This window comes from Carassius auratus, unplaced genomic scaffold (assembly GCF_003368295.1).
Source record: "Carassius auratus strain Wakin unplaced genomic scaffold, ASM336829v1 scaf_tig00214519, whole genome shotgun sequence".
In the NCBI taxonomy this organism is placed as follows: domain Eukaryota; kingdom Metazoa; phylum Chordata; class Actinopteri; order Cypriniformes; family Cyprinidae; genus Carassius; species Carassius auratus.
The window spans coordinates 44,553-68,331 of record NW_020527691.1 but is presented as its reverse complement, the minus strand read 5'-3'; the positions used below and the strand labels follow the sequence as shown (position 1 = coordinate 68,331).

At 39.1% G+C, this 23,779-nt stretch overlaps 2 protein-coding genes across 2 annotated transcripts; one reads left to right on the top strand and one right to left on the bottom strand.

Annotated features, from left to right (window-relative positions):
- Window positions 1-6,112: 6,112 nt before the first annotated feature.
- On the bottom strand, window positions 6,113-18,090 carry LOC113092211 (CMP-N-acetylneuraminate-beta-galactosamide-alpha-2,3-sialyltransferase 1-like). Its single transcript, XM_026257845.1, has 7 exons — window positions 17,909-18,090; window positions 16,980-17,266; window positions 7,520-7,712; window positions 7,235-7,414; window positions 7,101-7,146; window positions 6,659-6,778; window positions 6,113-6,124 (listed from the first exon to the last, which is right to left on the bottom strand). Exons 2-7 carry the CDS (start codon window positions 16,987-16,989, stop codon window positions 6,113-6,115), a joined length of 561 nt encoding a protein of 186 aa, XP_026113630.1. The 5' UTR covers window positions 16,990-17,266; window positions 17,909-18,090.
- A 758-nt stretch (window positions 18,091-18,848) lies between these two features.
- On the top strand, window positions 18,849-23,490 carry LOC113092207 (CMP-N-acetylneuraminate-beta-galactosamide-alpha-2,3-sialyltransferase 2-like). Its single transcript, XM_026257837.1, has 7 exons — window positions 18,849-18,960; window positions 20,331-20,724; window positions 21,411-21,604; window positions 21,694-21,873; window positions 22,344-22,389; window positions 22,619-22,744; window positions 22,843-23,490. Exons 2-7 carry the CDS (start codon window positions 20,449-20,451, stop codon window positions 23,008-23,010), a joined length of 990 nt encoding a protein of 329 aa, XP_026113622.1. The 5' UTR covers window positions 18,849-18,960; window positions 20,331-20,448; the 3' UTR covers window positions 23,011-23,490.
- The last annotated feature ends 289 nt before the right edge of the window (window positions 23,491-23,779 follow it).

Below are 23,779 nucleotides of genomic sequence, written 5' to 3'. Positions count from 1 at the left end.
TAAAATACGCTACGTGTATATATATAGTACAGACCAAAAGTTTGGACACAAAACTTTTTCATTCAAAGAGTTTTCTTTATTTTCATGACTATGAAAATTGTAGATTCACACTGAAGGCATCAAAACTATGAATTAACATGTGTGGAATTATATATGGAATTATATACATAACAAAAAAGTGTGAAACAACTGAAAATATGTCATATTCTAAGTTCTTCAAAGTAGCTACCTTTTGCTTTGATTACTGCTTTGCACACTCCTGGCATTCTCTTGATGAGCTTCAACAGGTAGTCACCTGAAATGGTCTTCCAACAGTCTTGAAGGAGTTCCCCGAGAGATGCTTAGCACTTGTTGGCCCTTTTGCCTTCTGCCTGCGGTCCAGCTCACCCCTAAACCATCTCGATTGGGTTCAGGTCCGGTGAATGTGGAGGCCAGGTCATCTGGCGCAGCACCCCATCACTCTCCTTCTTGGTCAAATAGCCCTTGATGCCTTCAGTGTGAATAGCCTAGGCTATTTCGTAATGTCATTAAAGAGTTTAAATTGCCGATCACTTTTGATAATTAAAATCTGGCAAACAATTTGGCTCTAAATGGCTAAGATCTATAAATGGGTAGGCATGGTGGTGTCCAGTAAGCGACCAACTATGGCAGCGTTCCAATGTGTCCTTTTTATTGAATTAAAGATGGCACCAGCCGCGAAGCCGTTTAGTCCATGTAAAAAAAAATGTCTTCTGAAAAACTTAAGCCCTTTTGACATTTTGCCTGACGTGGCTATATAAAAAAAAATAGCCTTCCAAGACAGCACATTATGGAGATGTTCCTGCCTGTTCCCGTCTGTCCAGTTTCTTAGCTGCCTGTTTGTTCGTCCTGCACTTCCACCTTCACGTCATCAACATCTCTAGGATTATCACCGACATCAACTTCCGGATCTATGTTCATCTTCACTGACCTCACGGGATCATCACGTCCGGACTGGGGTGTACTACAGTACTACTGTGTCACTGAGTGTTTGCTTCCTTGGACATTGTTTTCGCATCTTCATCATCATCCCTGTTCCACATTTACTAATAATCTCACTTTTACTTGCTATTGAAAACATCTCATCATTTCATCACAGAACAATCTGACCCATCACCTTGGATTCAGCAAGCAACAGCGATCTCCAGGAGCTTTTATCACACAGCAGCACCCATATGGATCAACAGGAAGAGAATCTGGCTCTTACAGGAAGAGCAGTTCAAGCCTTGCTGAAACAGGTGTCAGAGCGTTTCTAACTATCTGAGGAGGTGAAGGTGGCTTTCGTCTTAACACTACTCACGGGACGAGCGGCACTGTGGGGGGCGGCGGTGTGGGAGAATCAATACCAATGCTGTCCCTATTTACAGACACTCTCTGAGGAGATGAAGCGGGTGTTTGACCGGGCGGTGGCAGGTAGGGAAGTGGCTCGTCAACTGGCCGACCTCCGTCAGGGCAACCACTCGGTCAGCAACTATTCCATAGACTTCCTTATCCTGGCTGCCGAGTGCAACTGGAATGAGGAGGCGCAGTGGGACATGTTCCTGCATGGGTTGGCTGACCGAATCAAAAGGGAGATCTTCACCCTGGACCTGCCCAATAAACTGGATGGACTGATTGTGCTGGCCTTAAGGTTGGACGCTCGACTCAGTCATCTGAAGTGACCTCATCCTCTACTCAAATCCTGGTAAGACTGCTGTGGGCGGCCCGGTCCCACATCTGACAAGCACTTTTGGACTCTGGAGGAGAGGGTAACATCATGGACCGGTCACTAGCACTAACTCTTGGAATTCCTATCACTCCACTTAAGAACACCATTTCCGTTAATACCCATGACGGTCAGGAACTCCTCGCTATAACCTTTTCTATCAAGTCTCTTACACTCATCACATCTGGCAATCACTCAGAATCTACATCATTTCACCTCTTGGGCTCAGCCCTGGCTCATATCGCTCTCGGTCACCCTTGGCTGGTTCAGCATAATCCTAAGGTTGACTGGGGACACAATTCTGTTTCTTCATGGAGTACTCAATGTTATGAGTTTTGTCTTGTGTCCGACTGTTCATCTGTGTTTTTTTTTTTCTTTTTTTGCAGGATGCTGTGAATTTATCTAACATGGCCCCCAGAGGCCTTTTTGAATACTTGGTTATGCCCTTCAGGTTATCCAACTCCCCAGCGGTTTTCCAGGCACTCGTCAATGAAATGTTGAGAGACATGGTAGATCGGTTCATATATGTCTACCTGAATGACATATTGATTTTTTCTTCTTCTCTCCAGGAACACGTTCAACATGTCAGACATGTGCTTCAGAGATTGCTAGAGAATGGGCTTTTTGTCAAGATGGAGAAACACAGTCTGTTCCTTTCCTAGGTTACATTATGTCTTTTGAAGGAGTGCGTATGGATCCTGAAGGTTAAGGCTGTGGTAGATTGGCCAAGTCCAGATTCCCGTAAGGCCCTACAGAGGCTTCTGGGGTTTGTCAACTTCTACCGCCTTTTCATTCGCAACTTCAGCCAACTAGCCACGCCTCTGACAGCTTTGACCACCTTCCCAAGAATGACGTTCAGGAGGGATAATTTTTTTAATGTTCCTGCCTGTTCCCACCTGTCCAGTTTCTTCGCTGCCTGTTCATTTGTCCTACATGTCCGCCTTCACATCGTCAACATCTCTAGGATTATCAGAGCCGTCAACTTCAGGATCTTTGTTCATCTTCACTAACCTAACGGGATCATCACGTCCGGACTGGGCTGTACTACAGCATCCCTGTTACTGAGTGTTTGCTTCCTTGGACATTATTTTCACATCTTCATCATCATCCCTGTTCCACATTTACTAATAAACTCACTTTTACTTGCTAGTGAATCCATCTCATCATTTTATCACACTGGTACAGTAGCAATGAGAAAAGCGTATTTTGAGGAACTTGATAAGCAGAAACGATATCGTCTTAAGAACATTCTGAGCAGTTTGAGAAGTTCTTTGCATTTACTTGGTAAGAAAAGAGTTTTGTAGTGATTTCAGAATTAATTAGTTTTTTTTTTCTTTTCATTAATTCTTCTTTCCTTTAGCATCATGTCACCTTTGTGTTTTGGGTCTTTAAATATTAATGGGTGTTGTGATGCTGTGAAAAGAGCATCTCTTTTTGATTATATTATTATGAACAATGGTAGTGTTGAAACTCACACTGATGGGAATAAATTACCCAAATATTGGGTCAGAACGTATGCTTTTATTTGAAAAACTTCATACAGCTTTAAGCAGTGTTCCACAGGGTAGGATTATTGTATTGGATGGAGATTTTAATTGCACTTTAGATTACACATTAGATAGGAATCATGAAAAACCGCATAATCCATCAGCAGATGTTTTTAATAGAAAATTGATAATGTATTATGATCTTGTAGATATTTGGAGAGAAGCTTTTCCTGATGTAAAACAATATACATGGATAAAAGTAAATTATACTATTTTTCCTGCAGCAAGACTTGACAAAATTCATGTAGAAATAAGTGTCATTTTTTAATAGTTGTATTACTCCCAGTCAGATCATCATTATATGTCTGCCAATGTCACTACTGCTCAGAGCAAATTTAAATGCCCCTACTGCCATTTTAATAATAAGCTTTTGCAGTATCACAATTTTTAACACTCATTTACACTTTTATGTGGGGCAATGAGAGAGAGAAAATCTCAGTACATGTCTCTGAGTCAATGGTGGCACATCAGTAAAGTTCAATCAAACTTGAACAAGGTATCTTGCAGTTGAACATTGAAGAGGATGATGGAAGTACTGTTGAATTTTTAGAAACAAGAAAAATGAGATCTATCAAAACGCCTCTTCAGCTACAATCAACTGGGAAAAAAAAGTACACCTTTTGTTATTAGGCCAGTGGGAGGAAGAAGGCATTCCAAAACTTCCTCAGTGCTGCTCCTGGAGTTTAGAGGGGCTTAAAGTGCTGGGGTTTTCTTTGGAACAGAGCAATGCATGGAAAGAAATAGGGTAGGCCTCTATAAAAACGTGGCTGGGTGCTTACAGAAATGGAGAATGGATCCTTCTTATAGAGGGAGGGTTCTTGTTGTAAAAAATCTAGCAGCATCAATGCTATGGCATCTTTTGACTGTTATTGAGTCTTGGGGTGGCAATTCGAGTCTTGGGGTGGCAATTCCATGACTGAAGTGTCCTAGAGCAAGGCCCTGAACCCCAACTGCTCCCGTGGTGCCGCAGCATAAAAGGCTGCCCACGGCTCCAGGGGTGTGTGTTCATGTTGATTTTAGGCTTGAAAGCTGCTCTTCCTCCTCCAGTTTTGAAGTCATGTCATGTTTTCATTAATTGTTCAAGGTTGGTGCCACATTTTGCATTGTTGGGAAGGATTATTGGCGGACTGGGCTTCGATTTTAACAAAATTCTTTTTATTTATGGCTGTAGGTATTCTAAACTAAACAAGGAGCGATGTACTGTAGGCAATTTTATAATTGGACAAGCAAAATTATCTATTTGGAAGACTTGCAGTCAAAAGAATAAGAGTAAAGAAAAAGAAGAATTATTTATATATATATATATATATATATATAAACTACAGGAAACATGGTTGAATACAAATAGGGTGTAAATAGTGGTTAATTTGTGTTTTTTGAAGATGACTCTTTACCATTTATTTGGTGAATACTGTAAAAAAATAAATAAATTGTGTTGTCCCAAGTGTGCAATCTTTTGATTGATTAAAGATTTTTTAAACCTCTCTCTCTGTGTCTCTTCTTTCTTGCTCTCTTTCTCATAGCTTAATTAATAACTGCATTGGTTCAAGTCTCCATTACCAGCTTTAAAATTATGTTTTGGAATTAGCAAGAGTCATTGAATGATATGTGGAAGAAATATTCCTACTCACAAAAGCGATTTAACTACAAAAACTGAACGAATCCCTTTAAATATATAATCTGATTGATGTTGTGAGGTGTGGTAACCATAGTATAAGCGGAATAATTGACTCCAGGCCATTGGATTATTTGAAAAAATAATGCATACCTGAGGTGTAATGGCCCAGACACGAAGGGTGTGCATTCTTTCTTTAATAATGAATTGGCCTGTCATCAATTATTCCTTACTTAAACAATATGACAAAGAAGATTTTTGTTTTGTGTTGACATTTCTTATTGGTACAGGATTTTTTTTTTGTTTCAACCAAAATAGAATTTGAATATCCATAAAACATTCCAAATGTCTTACAGATTAGTTGGCTACTTTAGTACAAGAACACCAGGTACATACCATATGTTTACAGTTTGTAGTATTATAAATATGAGTAGCACAATATACAGCATTTGCTACAACCAAAATAGAATTTGAATATCCATAAAACATTCCAAATGTCTTACAGATTAGTTGGCTACTTTAGTACAAGAACACCAGGTACATACCATATGTTTACAGTTTGTAGTATTATAAATATGAGTAGCACAATATACAGCATTTGCTACAGCTCCTAAAACATTGTTACCATAGTTAGCTAACATTCATATTAAAATATATTTATTTGTCTTTCATTTTTACATTCATTTTGTAGCTGTTTTGGTTTGGTTTGTTTTGTTTTATACACCATTTTGAGATCCTTCATTAAATGGAAGTCTTATTTATCCCTTTATATTTAGAAATCTTGTTTCTCTGTTAAATGCATAAACAAATCTGTGTGAATGTTGCAACATTGTGATAATCATAAGGTTTCTTAACACATTAAACTCTTGGATACAAGAAAGTGATATAATTTTATCAACATGTTAACAAAATGACTTAATATATTTAACCGAAAATGTCCATTCCTGGTCTTATCTATAACCTTTATATATTGAAATCTTGTTTCTCTGCTGAAGTTGATGGATTGTTTTGTTTTCAAAGTCTCCACCATGAGGGCCGCCTTTATAGTGAGTGCGAGTTCTGTCAAAGTAATGATGCCAGGTTCCAGTACTTGAAGCCCCAAACCCAAAGACATTCACCTGTGTAAGAGACAGAGCAGTTTTAGCTTGTGTTTTAGAAAATCTAATCTTTTTTTAATCCTAACAAAACACATATCATTGGAAAGGTCTGACAGTCAAGATTCCATATTTAGTCATTGTTCTGTAACAGAAGACATATTGTGACAGACAATTATTGATTTGTGACAGAAAACTGCATTTGAATAGTTCTATAGATATAGATGATACGCCTAGGATGTAAATTATGGACTAATTCATTTTTGAGGGAACTAACCCTTTATGTAGATGGTGGGCAGAGTCTACCTATTTGTGGATTAGTGTGCATCTAGAATGCTAGAAATGTTATAAAATCCACAAATGTGTGTAGCAATGCACAGATCCAAAGAAAACTATTTAAAATGTACAGAAAATCCACAAATGAATGCCTGGCAAAATTGTGTTTGTGACACAAAAACATATTTGTTGATATTGAGGTTATAGAAGGTGATCGTTAAGATCAAATTTTGTGTGCATGTTCAAATGATTTTAGTGCCACTTTTAGGCAAATTATAGGTAAATATTTTCATTTCTGTTTTATGTGTACCTTTTGATTTGGTTTCTAATATATGATGTGCCTTTCACAAGCATAACGTCGGTTTATAAAATTAGTCTAAAATGAAAATGCAAACAGTTTTACCTTATCACATATATGCATGGCAAATATTATTGTAATGAAGCCAGTAGATGGATATCTGCCATGTTTCAGAAGCCATTTTTCATAGACGTATTTTATGAAAGCAGGATGGAGGACCATCACCTAAACAGAAACAAAAACATTAATGAGACATACTGTCATAGTTATGGACTTCTGTTCTTACTGAGTTTCTTTATTCGGTTAGTTAATTAGCCCCACACCTGTTTCTGTTTCCCACTGATTATGTTCCCAGTATTTAAAAATCTGTGTTCTCTGTTTTTGCTTTGTCCACTTGATGTTTGAACATCTGGATTTATGTGGTTGTGCCACCCCCCCCCCCCCTTTTTTTGTTTTTTTCTGTGGATCATTACAATGACTATTTTTGATATCCTTCGTGCAATTGCTTTGAATTTAATTGGATTAATTTAATGATATGGTTACTCACCTTGTTCTCATCTGCTTTGATTGAAGGTTTGACTCGTGTGTAGGTGCTGAGGAACAAAAAGATGGATTACTAATTATGCAGATATAATATTTAATATTTCTTTCATAGGTTTTTTTTTTTTTAACTGTGCTCACCGCGTGATGTGTCTAGTGGTGAAGGTACTTATGAGCCACTGCATGTCGCGAATCTTAAAGGGAAAAAGCACCAAATGGGTTGAGTTGTCCAAGTCCATGGCGCTTTCAGGATACAGAATCCGGTGAGTTGTCTTTGACCCCACATCCCTCTCATAACCTTTTGTCGGGCCTTTATTTATCCTGAGAGAACAATACAAGTAACAGGTATTAATAAGCTATCTAAAGAACTGATGTTGTAGAGAACATTTCATCAGATTATGTGCATTATTCTGTTTTTTCTAGTACCTAATCACAACATCATGGAAATCTATTAGAGACCCATAATGGGATCCCAGAAGGTTTGCAGAGTTTCCCACCACAGCACAGGTTCTGCAGCGATCTGGACCGGCGTCTGAGTAGTGCTCTTTATCAGGGAAGAGAGAAACATCTGATCCACCACCTCTGTGTAGTTGATCCTGAACATTGATGGCTGTAGACCCTGTACAAATATTTGAAAGCTCAAGATAAGCATCAATGAATATTGTTTTATTAATATTGGTTTACATAATATTGACATTACATAATAGGGACGTGCGAAGACAGTTGATTTGTATCTTCATTTTCACGTTGAGAAATTCAACATGACTTGATCACATGACTAGTTTTACTAAGCTACTGCAGGAAGTTATGCATTTTAGGACATAGCATTTAAAAAAAAATGTTTGCCCTATAAAAACCTTTTTAGGTACTTTTATGTGTGATTCTTTTTTTTTTTTTTTTTTTTTGTGGAATAAAATGTCTAAGTAATGTTAAAATCTTACTCATGAATTGCAAACTGTCACTGTTAAAGACCCAAAAGCATTCTGTGTCACAAGGATAAAAAAGTGTTTAATATAATTTATAATGAACACTTTTTTTTTTTTTTTTTTTTTGAAAACTTATATGCATGTTATAGCCCAATACAAACACATGAAGTCTTCATTTATGGGTGAGGTCCCATGATCTACAGTACTGCTGGAAGCCTTTATATATACTGTGTGTCTATATATATATATATATATATATATATATATATATATATATATATATATATATATATATATATATTATAACCAAGATTAAACTGTGTCATTGCCCCACTGCCCCCTCCTCAGGTTTTTCATCCCCAAGCAAAGGTGAAATCCACAAAGTGCCTCACTGGGTTGAAGCTGTGATCCAGTCTTCACTTTTGTGGTCTGCTGTGGGCCACTGGCGGGTATCACATACCTCAAGGGTTTAATCCACCAGAACTCCACATCCTGGCTTCTATGACTGCCTCCACTGAAATGTCAATGTCAGCGCTCAATTTGCTATCTTCAGCTGCCCCCAACTCAGACTGACCCAGAAGAGCCCCAGACCCTCCCAGCACAGCATGTTCAGTTCCAGCGGTCTACTGTTGACCTCTGCTCTTGAAGGGTTGCCGTTCCCAGATATATGGAGCCATCCTGTCCTGGTGTAAAACCACTGTCTGTGCCCCAGGCCTCTTTTGAACACGGTAAACACACTTTCTGAGCCTCTTCACTACATAACAGGGTCCAACTCAAGTGCAATCCAGTTTAGGTGAACATCCCTTCTGCCTCTTCAGATTATAGACCCATACCAGCTCTCCATCATTAAAATCACTTCCCATTACAAAGCCCATATGTAAAACGTGACAATAGCCTCTTTCACACAGTAATACCAGTAAATTGCCGTAAAATTACTGGAAAAATACAAACTTTACCGGTAAATACAAAAATGCGCTGTTCACACAGTCAACAACATTCCATCTTTTTTTCCGGAAAAGCACCATTCACACATCCATTCCAAAATACCGGTAAATTGTGTGACGTCTTTAAACTCTTATTATCCATAGAAGCTGGCTGATAATGAATAACTATTAACGCACTTATAATTTTATTTTTAAACACGGAGGGTAATACATGTTCAGTATTTCTGTTGATGGTTTCATTTTTGTTTCAAACTTTAGTAGTCATGCAACTGCTTTTGTTACAGAGACAACTAGATGACTGGTTTAAATAATTATACTCACTATCGATAAAACACCCGATGATGTCGGGAGCTGACCAATTTATTGAAAATCATCTGGAAAGGATAAATAGCACAATGAAGTTGCAATTTTAAGTTGCAGTCTGTAAGACGCGGGACATTGCAGAAAAGGTGCGTTCACGAATGTAGCCATGCTGATTCAAATTCGTATCAAATAGTCTGTCAGCGCAGATAAACAGTTCTGCGTTCAAACGGAGTTCAAAAGATGCCTGAAAAAGTAATTACCATGAATGTGACAGAGGGAAATAGTAAAAATATATATGAATTATTTACTAATAAACTAGTGTTTTCTGAGTCTGTGTGCCAAGGATGAAGTTGCCTGACTCATCATTTCCTCATTAGATACACCTTCTATACGGATTAGGCATAATTGTATTGAGATTGTTTGTTTGTTTGGGGGTGGGGTGGGGTGGGGTGGGGGGAGTGGATGTACAGTTCGCTCTCCACCTTCAATACCACGACTTAGGTGCCCTTGAGCAAGGCTTCAAACCCCCAACTGCTCCCCGGGCGCCGCAGCATAAATGGCTGCCCACTGTGTGTGTTCACTGCTCTGTGTGTGTGCACTACGGATGGGTTAAATGCAGAGCACAAATTCTGTGTATGGGCCACCATACTTGGCTGAATGTCATGTCACTTTTCACTTTCATTTTATTTTAGACAATTCGTGATGAAATATAGGCTATGTAAACTCTCTCTCTGTGCTGGCCGCTTTAAAAACAAAACTTATAGGCCTGTTTAACGATCAAAAACTGATCCAAACATAAACCAAACTATTTTAATAGCTGAAAAAGTAGTATAAGCTGTTTTGGGAGAATTGGGGGAAAAAGACGGACTGAACATCCTCAATTGAGTTGCGCGGCAAACCGAAAGTTGATGCCGAATGTCCAACACTCTTCTCCACTGCTCCGACTTCTCATTTACCCTATGTGTTTTTACCTATGCAAAAACTAAAATAAGTTGTAAAACTTTTTTAAAAATGTTTTTATTGTGTTCGTCATGGTGGGCTGTGTGTGATTTCATGCTGTACCGCGGGTTGAGATCTGGTTTAGAGCTACCGGATTTGTGGAGTAGCAGGATCCCCAAATAGATTGACAAAAGTCATAATAGGAACAAGAAATACTTCCACTACTACTTCGTTTGTGATGGTCGTTTATTTTTATTATTATTAAATTTTTTTATTTTTTTATTTTAGATATTAAGACGCAATTTTTTCAGTTTATTGACCTGACTTTGTCCTGTGAATGCATTGCTTTCGGAGACCGTTAACAGTTATTTTATCATAAGTTACTGCATCTCTAACAGTTTCTCTCAGATGACGACAAATTTCTTCATCCGCCCGGATAAGGAGAAGCACTTTAATTTCACTGTTGCTTCAGTTGGATGACATTTATTTTCATTTCTTAAACAGTGCATGAATGCGTCACATTGTTATGATTGGCCCGGAGTAGACGTCTTACGTCACTGCATTCTGAACTCGTACGTGCTCATAATGGTAATTCATAGGTCACTTCGATGCTGTGGTGACGTCACCTGCTATGGGAACATCCCTCGGCGTAACGAATGTCTGAAGCCCTATACCATCCCGCCAATCCTATTGGCCAAATAGCGCTTGGCACCGCCCTACGCATGCGTACGCATCGTATACCTGGGTGCCGCATGCCATTTTGCTCAGATTTCCCTAGGATTCAGCTCGCATTCTCCAGCGGTTTCTACGAGCAGTGTTAACTCCTCTTCGCGGACGCGATGAGTCAACGAAAGGTAAGAGCCGTATAATCGGTTTATCACGAGGAGGCACTCGAGAGGTTTGTTAGCAGCCTCTCTACATGTTCTCTCTGTGATAGCCTACGGCTACAGTAAAAAAAAGAAAAAAAGAATCTGCGCTCTGGAGTGTATTTCTATAAGTCACCTCGCATCTAACCCCCACCGTTTCGCTTCTGCGGTCACAGAGGCCCCGCACGAGGTGTTGGTAAAGGACGATATGTGCGGCTTGACTATGAATACAGTGATTCACTGGAGTTTTTCCACTTGCTCGCTATCCCCCACTCGAGCATGTTAATCAGCAGATTTGTTTTTCAAGCAAATCTGTCGAACCGCGGCTTCGAACTCTGAGTAGGCTCTGGCCGACACACGCAGTTCTCTCCCTCCGATCGGACAGGACAAACACGCCTCCCCTTCCTCAGCGAGCTATTTGTGTGGCTACCCGCGTGGTGGATAAACTAACCCCCCCCCACCAAGAGGTTTCGAGGTCCTGGAAGCAGCCTTAATCAGCGCATGTCATGAACGCTGCGGGTTTCGCCACCATTGCTGACATGGGGGACTGCTGTTATACAGCGATGCCGTTTTTGAATAACTCTCTAGCCCAACGGATCACGCCGAACTCGGCCGCGGCCTAAAGTCTCGTCGAAGGCGTATCGAATCGTGTCTAATTTCTGCAAATTTACTTCTCTTTATGGCGGTTATTAACGAGAAAGCCTCTCGTCCTCAACCCCCACGCTCTAACATTGACTGTCTCGCAGCAAAGGCACCTCGAGTGTAATTGAACTGAGCTATATTTTGAGCGCCCCCTCAGACACTCTGCACAATCCAGCCTTCAGAGTTTGAAGGACGGCACAAGGCTGGCAAATATGGCCAGTTTATGATGGCTCACACAGCTGCTTTATCTTGTTGGAATAAATACTGCCGTGGATACGCTTCAGGATTATACACAACGAAACGCAGCGACTTTGACGCATGCGCTTCCTTCCTGTTCGCCAGGGACTGTGCCCTCCACTAGAGAGTGCTGTTGGACTGCTAATGCATATCCAACCCTCTCACTGCAGTCCCCACGCTCTAACATTAACTGTCCTGCAGCAAACAGCGCTTCGAGCAGCATTGGATCGAGCTGTAACGCCAAACGTTCCCTCAGACACTCTGCGCAATCCAGCTTTCAGAATTCGAGGGGCGATTCAAGAGTCCTGCACAGACGACCAGTTTATGACGGCTCGCACAGCCGCTGTTTTGTCGCTAGTGGCAGAGCCCGATGTTCAATCTGTTGGCCTAATTCCTGCCGTGGACACGTTTCAGGAATATACACAATGAGACGCAACGGCTCTTAAGCATACACTTCCCCTGTGCATGAACGCCATGAGCTTTTCGTGCCCGGACATTTTAACGTGTATTACAGTGTTGCAGGAAGCGGATATTTTGAGACCGCTAGTATTGTTTTCGGCCCAACATTTCTCAATGGGTGTTATGCACAATTTGTCATGGATACACCATTCAGTTTCGAAGGGGCCTGCCTCCTTTCCGCGGAATTCTTTCCACGGTGGTGAAACCGATGGAAATAGCGATGCTGCGACAGGAGATGTCAGCTCTGCTGAGCAAAGGGGCTATAGAAGAAGTACACCCCTCTCAGATGGAGTCAGGGTTTTACAGCCGTTATTTTGTGGTACCAAAAAAAAATGCGGATTGCTACCCATTCTGGATTTACGCCGTCTGAATCTTGCACTCAAACCGAGCAAATTCAAGATGTTGATCGTAAAGTCTATTTTGTCTCAGATTCAACCAAATGACTGGTTTGTCACGATCGATCTGAAGGATGCATACTTTCATATTCAGATCATCAAGAGACACAGGAAGTTCTTCAGATTCGCTTTAGAGGGCAAAGCGTATCAATACCGCGTTCTCCCTTTGGCTTGGCTCTGGCTCCCCGTACTTTCTCAAAATGCATGGACGCAGCTCTGGCCCGATTGCGGCTCCAGGGCGTTCGTGTTTTGAACTACTTAGACGATTGGCTGGTAATTAGGGCAATCGCAGGCTCGAGCACACTCTCATCGGGAGCTTGTGCTGAATCATTTAAACAGCCTGGGCTTACACATGAATTTCCAGAAAAGTGTTTTAATCCCCTCTCAACGGATAACCTCTCTGGGAATAGACTTGGACTCTGGCACGATGACAGCAAAGCTTTCTCTCCCGTGCGCACAGTCGATTGCATCATGCGTGGGATGCTTCAAAGCGGGTCGCACAGTGACATTGAGATTGTGCCTCAGACTTTTAGGTCTAATGGCTGCAGCATTCCCCGTAATTCATCTGGGATTACTTCACATGCGCCGTTTTCAGTGGTGGATGAAAAGACGAAATATTTCACCCCGTTGTCTTCCGCATCGGATGATTTTGGTGACACGGAGGTGTGTGATGTCGTTAAAACTATGGATGTCAACCGAATTTCTCCTAACTGGGGTTCGGCTGGGGATTTGTGCTTTCTGAGAGACTGTCACGACGGATGCGTCTTTGACCGGTTGGGGAGCTGTTTGTCAAGGGCACCCAGCCCACGGATTGTGGACAGCGGCACAGCGCAGTTGGCACATAAACAGGTTTGAATTACTGGCGGTTTTTCTGGCACTCCAGTATTTCTTGAATCTGCTGATCGGCCGTCATGTGCTGCTAAGATCAGACAACACAGCAGTTGTGTCATACCTGAATCATCAGGGAGGATTACGCTCTCGCCCCCTGTGCAGGCTGGCGAGACATGTTCTTCTTTGGTCTCAGAACAAATTTCTGTCGATCAGAGCTGTTCATGTCCCCGGACGTTTGAACTTCGGAGTGGATTTGCTTTCCAGACAAACTCTGGAGCAAGGGGAATGGAGATTACACCCCCAAATGGTGAATCTCTTATGGCAGATTTTCAGAGAAGTGAGAGTGGATTTATTCGCGTCGAACATGACTACGTATTGCCCGCTATGGTTCTCCCTATGCCCCCCATCGCCCTTGGGCTTGGATGCGTTAGCTCACAGTTGGCCCAGGACCAGTTTGTATGCTTTTCCTCCAATTCGTTTTATCCCAGCGGTATTATCCAGAATACGGCTGGACAGAGTGGAACAGCATGCTGCTGGTGGCTCTGCGGTTGCACACACAGCCGTGGTTTGCGGACCAGATCAGTCTGTTAGCGGGCTCTTCATGAGCTGGTGTAAATTCGTAATATGGATCCAGTTTACTGCCCAGTGGCTTCAGTACTGGAGTTCCTTCAGGACCGTTTTTCGGATGGAGTGACACCAGCCACTCTAAAGGTTTACGTGGCAGCCATTTCAGCTTACCACAAATAAATATACGGTGCCTCAGTGCGCCGTCATCCACTGGTTTCTCATTTCATACAGGGTGCGCGACGGCTGAGGCCTTTCCGCCCCGTGCGAGTTCTTTCATGGGATTTATCCATTGTGTTTCAGGGTTTATCAGGGCATCTGTTTGAGCCCTTGGAAACTGTACCGGATAAAATCCTGACTCTGAAGACACTTCATCTTATGGCTTTATCCTCCCTCAAGAGAGTTGGGATTCACAGGCTCTCTCTGTCTCACCCTCATGCATGGAATTTGCACCGGGCTCTGTGAAGGTGTTGTTGTGACCGAGGCCTAATTATGTCCCTAAGGTCACATCTAATCCCTTTCCCTTTCAGCAAGTGATTCTGGTGGCTTTATCCCCTGCTGAAGCCGGGTCTGGAGATCTAAGTCTTTGCCCTGTGAGAGCTTTAAAGACTTATGTGGATCGTACAGCCCCATGGCGTGAGTCTGACCAGCTGTTTGTCTGTTTTGGACATAAGAATAAAGGCCATGTCCCATTGGCTGGTGGAGGCAATATCTTTAGCCTATGAGGCGCGCGGACTCACTACGCCCTTAGGGGTTAAAGCTCATTCCACGAGAGCAGTGGCTTCTTCTTGAGCTTTTCTCAGTGGATCTTCTATGGATGATATCTGTGCTGCGGCAGGTTGGTCCTCACCGAGCACTTTTATGAAGTCTTACAGTCTGGATGTGAGGATGGCTCCTGGCTCCCGGGTTCTCTCCGCTTGAGCAGATGCTTCCTTGGATCCCAGCTATCAGGTACGTCAGGCGTTATGGTATAGCGTTCCCATAGCAGGTGACGTCACCGCAGCATTGAAGTGACCTATGAAAGGGAACATCTCGGTTTATGTATGTATCCATGGTTCCCTGAATAGGGAACGAGATGCTGCGGTCCTGGCCGTGCCATAGCTTGATAGCATTCTTCTTCAGTCATGAAATCTGAGCGAAATGGCGCGTGGCACCCTGGTATACGATGCGTACGCATGCGTAGGGCGGTGCCAAGCGCTATTTGGCCAATAGGATTGGCGGGATGGTAATCCTATAAGGAAGTGACTAAAACTGCAATTCGTCGACTGGCCGCATGAGGCTGGCTTGAGGCTGGTAAATTGCCGGAACGAATTTACCTGTATTTTTTGAAAAGATCCTGTTCACACATGATCTCTTTATGGCAATTTATCGGTAATTTTCCGGAAAAGTCTGTATGTGTGAAAGGGCTTTCTGCCACTTGGTTACATCCATTACAGGTTCCACAAATTCTCTCTATAACACTCCCAAATTGAATGCCAGGCCATCCCGCATGGACCACAGCCCCCTCACCACTGATCCAAAAGCCATTACCTCTTACCATGTAGGCCTCCTTCCAGATTCGACTCAGTTTCATGCTGTTCAATGGCCAATGTTACATTTGAATCAAGCAGTACTACACAACAAGACACCTCCATCCCCATCTCTGGGATCTTGTCAACCGGTGTCTGCATCACATATCCAGCCAGTCACTCAGATTGTGGGCAGGATGCCATACAGGTGTGCCTTGGCAACCTATCCACATTCTGGTGACTCTCCCCCTCCCCCTTGCGATGCTGAATGGTAAATTGAAACTCCTGCAGGCGTTCTGTCCACCATACCACCTGTCCCTCTGGCTCCTGGGAAGACAACAGCCAACTAGAGAAACATGATTTGTTCAGATCACTAAGCAAAGGCCACAAATGTGATGCCTGAAATGGCTGACTGCCTCTACCATGGTTAAAGTTCACTTCTGGTCACACAGTAATTATGTTCTGCCCTGTTGATGGCCCGACTATAGTAAGAAATCACCCTCTCTCCCTTTTTCCCCTCCTGGGAAATAACTGGAACCAGATCCATGTTGCTGGAATCTGTGTCCAAGATTAATGATAACCTAGGGTTTGGGGCCGAGACCGGCACATGACACAAAGGCTCCTTCCGGCTTTCAAAAGCCTGCTGCTGTTCTTGCCCCCACTGGAACCGCTGTGATTTCTTTGTTAACTCATGGAGGGGTGCGGCAACAGTTTTGAACCCAGGGACGAATTTCCGATAATACAATGCTAGTCCATTTTAGGGAAAATAATCAGTCTTTATAATAAATATTTGAAAATCCAAATCTGGATTTGAAATGTTTATGTTATTATAACTTAAAGATGGTATGTGAAAGTTTGAAACAGAAAATGGTGGTTTTCATCTTGCCATTTTCTTGGTAAAGAAAACATCATTTTACTTAAATTAATCAAAATTGATTTTAAACAGACAATAAACTAGTTCTACACACTGGACACTGAAGTCTTTGATGATATTAAGTCCCTTAAAATTTTGCTACTTTTATATTAAACTATAAATATGATTTAAGATGTGGAACTCTACAGTAGAAATACTGAAACAAAAATCTTAATCAGTATTTTTTATTATATATACTGATGTAAAGAAGAAAAATTATGCATTACAATAAAAAAATGGACAGGAAATCCATTAATATATAAAAAATGTGATATCGTTATAATTACATACAAATGTTACTTATAATGTGGAACTCAATGGCAGATAAAATATTTAGCATTTAATATTTAAAGACTTACCCTCCACCATCTGTAGGTGTCTCGACGTAACACGCTGTTTTTTCTGTTCAGCAGAGGTGTAATGCTGGGGTCGTATCGATAAATGAACCAGTCATCGTCCATAAAACCCATGACGCAAGATTTACAGGAGCATGAAGCTTGAAAGATCGAGTCATCAAAGGAATCTACAGTATTATCGATCGGGTTTTGGGTGAACAAAAGAAGGATAGTCATGAAGCTGAAAATCAGGGTGATGTAGCGAGGCGTCAGTCTATTGAAGATGTTCATCTTTTGCGTGTGTCGTGTTCCTGGTGTACAAATACAGTTTTATTAGAAAGATAGAAAAATGACAGTTATACTTTGTTATTCATTATCTTCAAAAGACACAGTTCTGTGTTCTGAATCCACAAACACGAGATCATGTAGCGGGTTAACTTGCCAAAATTTCTGTCATTTGGTTGATTGTATGAGTTCTGAGATTTTAAACTCGATTTTCGATCCATAGTTCAATTGAGGCAATAAACAAATACAATGTAAATTCGACGACTCCTTTATTTTTAAAATAACAATTATTTATCATTGTAATTGAACTTAAGTAAATGTATTGTTTTGGTGTGAATAAATAAATATTCTATATTTATACGCTATGATTATAATTAATGGTTCCTTTATTCAATCGTTTCAATTCGATTGAAAATTTAAAACATAAAATCACTTTTACATAAATACAAATATTTAAAACAGTGTTTTACCAAAAAGAAGAGTTAATCACGTTCAACAATAATTCTCAGACCGATTTGCTGAGTTTGTCAAAACTGTTGTTAAATAAGTAGCCAATACAAATGTTTCAGATTCTACAATTTTCAGTGACAAAAACATTAATTTGATTTCTCTGAACGAATTTAATAACAAATGATCAATTTAAAAATTACCCAGAGTATCAAACTTACCAAAATGATGAATAAAGAATATCAGGATAGGATCCTCTTTTGTCTCCTGTAAGCCGGTATTTATTGAGGTCTATAAACCATCACAAGCAAGTAATTAATTTTTCTAGACTTTATTTCTTGATCTGATACATCAAAATATCTGAAAGCTTCTGCACCTCAACGGAAAAGTATTTCAAGTTTGTCGCTCAGGTGGTTTTACCTGTTCATACCTTCGGGGATGATACAAGTGCAGTTACCAATAGAAAAACAACAATAATAATGATCTATAAACCCAACCAGTGCTTCTAGTTCTTGGTATAAATCAAAGAAAAATTGTAACCCAAGGAGATATTAGATAAACGGTACTGACATAATTTAATTAGGTCTTTCAATCTGATTTATTTGTGCCTATATGTCTGCATAGTGAGTTCTTTAAAAGTAGCGTCACAGTCAGCATTGTGAGTGGGGGTGATGTAGCCTACCTGTCAAATAGCAGCCATCAACCTTTACTCCACAAGGATGGGCTTTTAGAATAATGAATATAGACAATAAGCATGCACGTACATTGACTCATTTCTAAAATAAGATTTATTTCGTTTAGAGGTTCAGTAGGCTAAATAATAATAATAATAATAATTATTATTATTATTATTTTTATTGTTATTTTTTTAATTATTAAAGATGTTTGTTTTTAATGAATAACCTAAAAGGTTTTGGTGAGACTGATAAGATGTTTTACATCCGATAAAATAAAAGAGGATATGTGGCACTGTAAGAATAAACGGTCCAAAAAGGGAAGAAATGTTTAATCGCAAAAAAAAAAAAAAGCCTAGGCTACATTGAATCGCGGTCTTTGAGCATATATTTATCAATTATTTTAAAACTCTGATGATGAGAAACAAAATACTCGATTTGTCCACACCGTGGATATCAATCGTTTTAATGAGCAGCAAGTTGTTTCAATGACAGGTTAAATCTGCTCTAACCAGTCGCACACCCTACACCCTGCTGACATTCACGATCAATGTCCACAGACAAGCACACATCGCTGGATTCAAAGCTGAACACTAAATGTGAGTAAATGTTTTCGTTTTGTCGCATTTTACTCTTTTTTTCTCAGGTGTAAGAATTAGAGATATTTAGTCCGTCTTTTATGTCAGTTCCTTACAATGTGGGGTGAAACATTCATCCTCGAGTGAAAAATAAATACATAAATAGAAATCTTTTTTTGTTAATGTGTTTACCGTAATTTCTGTAAAGTATAATCCTTAATTAGAAGATTAGGTTCACAAAGCATTTTTTTATTTTTTATTTCATGAGTACGTTTCAAATATCAAAAGCGGTTCTGCTTTAATTCTAAAAGGCAAATGACACAATCATGGTATAATGCGATGTTACTTAATATACACTTTTTGCAATATTTGTTTTTAATTAATTATAAAGAATTCCAGGAACCACAAAACCGCTTGTCCCCACAGCCATGTATACAGGCAAAGGTCTTTATTTTGCAGTCAAATCAAGGTTTTCTACCATTTAAATTACAAAAATGTATTCATAACTGTCAAATACATGATATAAATGGCACAATAAAATAAAATTCTTGATAAATCACAATAATGACATCACTTGACTTCCTCCTTGTTTTCTAAAGATCGATGAAAAAAAGCCCATGTTAAGTCCACTGTTTCTTTTCAATTATCAGAAATTTAACTCACGATTTCATATGAAGATTTTAGTTGACATCACTTGTATGACCTATTTATTGTAAAAAAACACTAATAAAAATGGATTAAACTACTTAATTTAGTGAGTATGCAATGATTGACAACATATGGTTTACCTTACAGCATACATTTAGTACAATTCTTTTTTCATGAAAATTGTCAGTGGTGTTACCTTCCTTATGGGTAACACCAGTGAAGATCAGTATATCAGGTCTTACGTATGTCACTTGTGATTCATTGTGTCACTGGTGTTACTGTGCTGTGTTACCGTACTGTTTATTTTTCCACATTAAATAAAACAAAATCTCCTTATTTCTTGCATTTTTATTATTTTCATGAGCTGAAAAAATATCAAGAAAAAATATTTTATAAATTCTTTTTCATATTGATAAAGAAGGTAACACCAGTGACAAAAAATGGCTTGAAATAACTTGAAATAATTGCACAAAAAAAGCTAAATAGAAAAATAATTAAGCTGTCATGTATATGTATTCATAAAGTCAAAAGGTAATCTAATAATCTGGTCTAAGTTTAAATGTTAGAAAAACCAAAAGTGGACGTTTCTGTAGAATGACCCATTTATGCCTGAGATTTTCCTGCACATAAACAACACATGCACATAGTGCCGTTGATGTAGAACATGCTTGAAAAGTCTACTACTCTTCCTCTAACCCTTCATTGCTAAAAATAAATGTTTTTATTGTTATTTATTACTCAAGGTCTTGCAGATGATCTCAAGATAAAGTGCAGAAAGGTGCTGAAGAAATCACCTGGAATCATCTTGACCTCACTCTAAACGCCAGAGAGTTGAACTGTAGAAGCCCCTCGGCTTTCAAAATGCGCTGGTGTAAATATCTAAAGGTCATCTTGGTTTTGTTATGTGCCACCATCTTTACTGTGACCATATATAAAGTTCCTCTTGGACATTTTAAAGTTTTGGTGAACAATAGTGTGGTGGAGCGGCTCTTTCATGAAGAACCCTGTGCTTGTATGGAGCGCTGTTTGGCTGCAAGTGACGACAAGTGGTTTGCTGAACATTTCAGAAAAGATGTCCCACCAGTTCTCTCTCTCAACAACAGTGTCCTCCCTAAACACATCTTTAACTGGTGGCAGGTATTGTCTTCATGTGTTTCTCATTTATTACTTCAGCCCACTTTAATTTACATTAAGCTGGACTGTTCACAATTCAGAATTTAACTGAGAATACTTCCAATTTATGTCTAAGACATCCTTTTTTAAAATGGAGCAATTATCTCAGTATCAAAAGATTTATCAGAAATCATTCTAGTGTGCTGAATCATTGTGAAAGCACTCTTTGACTTCTTCAAAACCAAGTTCTGTTCTATTGTATTTACAATTTACAATTTTTCCATTATGTTGTGACAAGTGAATTCTTCTTGAATTTAATTGCAGTCTATTTTAATCTAACTATATTAGGTGTGGCGAATTCCATTCATATTCACACTGTATAGAAGGCAGTTCTTTGAATTCTTAACTGTAAAAGGAGAACAAGGAAGAATAATATGTTTATTTATTTTTAAGTAGGAAATGTAGACATACACAGAATGTGTATGTGTACACTACAGTTAATTTCTTTCTGGACGAAAACAAAAAATCTTACTAACCTCAAACTTTTAAATGGTAGTACATATGCATATTTTAACTAATTAGCTTCTTTAATGTCATTAGTGTTAGTTTACATATAATGTTCCTAATGATTTTATTTGATTTTGGTTTCATGCTGATAGTAGAAGTGTCACTGTAGAAGAGTCACTGATTCAATTTTAATGCATTCACAGTCTCTACAATCTACAAAGAGCAAAGCTAATTACTCCCAAGTAATTAAGGAGCTGTTTTCTGTCATTCCTGAAGAGGAATGGTACAGAGATGCTGGCCCGTCCCGCTGTCGAACCTGTGCTGTGGTGGGGAACTCTGGGAAACTTTTAGGATCATACTATGGTCCTGTTATAGACCACCACGATTTTGTGTTTAGGTAAACTTATATTTCCATGACACTTTACAATCAAGAGGCTAATTATGATTGAGACTATAGGCTAATTTTCCAAATTTTGATTTCTACAGGATGAATAAGGCGACAGTTCAGGGTTATGAGAAAGATGTGGGATCCAGGACGACCCATCGTGTAATGTACCCAGAAAGTGCAACCCATCTGGACAACAACACACACCTGGTGCTGTTGCCCTTTAAAACAATAGATATCCAGTGGATTACCAGTGCTCTAACTGATGGATCTATCAAACGGTGAGAGAACATCACAAAAACAAGGTCACATTTCACCACAAAATTAAAATATTATTATTTTTTAATTATATGTTTATAAATATTTTTGAATAAAGAAAATTAAGCTTATTTTTACAACCATTTTCATCAGTTAAACAGTCATTTTTCCAGATTTCACGAGACATTCTTACAATGCTTCCAGAATTATATCTATTTAAATCAACAATGTTTTTCTTTTTACACGTCACTAAGCCATGTGTACATTTTTCACAAATTAAGTTGAGAGGATAACCTGCAGAACTGCTAGTTATGAAAGAACAAATATGACTTTCCTGGTGTGAAACTTATCTGACTTTCAGATACTGTATGGTGACATTATATTTCTTATATTTCTTTAACAATCTAAACAGTGGAATTCTGCATTTCAATCTCTAACTCACAGATTTATTGAATTGGTTTGACCTGTTTTTTCTTATTGTATTACTTAACAGAACACGGTTTAAGGTTATAGACAAGCTACAAGCCAACAAGGACAAAGTAAGTATTTTACAATAAACTTTTCCATAAAAGATAATTGTCTCTACAGACTTCACCAAGGAGACCTAACAGCTATGGAGACCAATGTTAAGACACAAAGACAATACATTCAATAGATAGAAATCTTTTAGCATTACCAATACATTGATGCTGTAAACACTTTTTTCTTTTAGACACCTTTGTAGTTTCTAAAATGGCTTATAATTGTTTTTTCCCCTCATTTTTTCAGGTGATGGTTATGCACCCTGCTTTCATGCATTATGTGCACAATACGTGGCTACACATTAAGTCTCGAAGATCTTATCCATCTACAGGTTTTCTTGTGCTAATATACGCCTTGCACATTTGTGATGAGGTGAAGCTTTTAGCAGTTACTTTTTAAGATTTGTGTGCTGTGCTATAATGCCAGTTACTGTTGCTGATGTGTTTTTTTGTTCGTTTTACTTCGCTTAGGTAAATGTGTTTGGCTTTGGTGCGGACGATAAAGGCACCTGGCACCACTATTTCGAAAAAACACCCAAGTCTTTAAAACGCACTGGTAAACACAGTGGTGGGATTGAGCTTCAAACCCTCTTAGAACTTCACGAAAGGAGGCTGATTCATCTATACACAGGGTGGTGAAAAGGATAATGAAGTATGAAGTGACACAATTTATCAATATTTAATTATATTTATGATAAGTGCATATACTATATGCATTTACACCTTGTTCAAAATGTGTTTTGGCTCTGAAATCTTTTGTGTGTTTTTATTTGTATTTTATTTATTATTACTTTTTGAATGTTTAGATAGCAATGATATTGGTTTTATGATTTTGCATCAATCAGTTGGGTGTGTTTGTGTACACAAGCAAGCAACAGACATTTTTTATGTAATTTAATCAAATGTTAACTTTAAATTTGTATTGTAAATGCAACATTTTAAAATGAAAACTGATATACTGAAGGCAACATATTAAGTGCACATACATATAATTGTTTTTCCTTCAGTCCTTTGGTGTTGTACTTGCACATGATCACAAATATTATTAAACTATTAAACCATATGTATTCATATGTTCTTTAATCCTCTGTTAAATTCTGAAGATGAAGCTACAGTCTTCACAAGGACCACTGTTAAATCTGCATGATGACATGTGAGTTATGTATTAACATTTTTTTTTTGCCGTCCAAGACAGTGACATTTTAAATCTCAGTCCTTATTGTTCTGTCATCACCAAATAAACAGATAAATCAGCAGTTCATTAACTTGATAGTTAGTCATTTTCATTCCTACTGAACTATTACTTAAAGTAGCTTGTTTTACTTTCAAGAATCTTTAATGATCTTGCTGGTGTGTGTCACACCAGAATGATTTAGAAGAAATGAGGGACAGCTTGAACCAAATGCAG

Coding starts and splice junctions, on each gene's coding strand:
- LOC113092207 (XM_026257837.1), top strand. CDS start 20,449: ATGCGCTGGTGTAAATATCTAAAGGTCATCTTGGTTTTGTTATGTGCC. Junction 20,725..21,410: donor ACATCTTTAACTGGTGGCAG/GTATTGTCTTCA, acceptor ATGCATTCACAG/TCTCTACAATCTACAAAGAG. Junction 21,605..21,693: donor CACCACGATTTTGTGTTTAG/GTAAACTTATAT, acceptor TGATTTCTACAG/GATGAATAAGGCGACAGTTC.
- LOC113092211 (XM_026257845.1), bottom strand. Junction 7,415..7,519: donor TTCCATGATGTTGTGATTAG/GTACTAGAAAAA, acceptor TTGTTCTCTCAG/GATAAATAAAGGCCCGACAA. Junction 6,779..7,100: donor TCAAAGCAGATGAGAACAAG/GTGAGTAACCAT, acceptor GTTTCTGTTTAG/GTGATGGTCCTCCATCCTGC.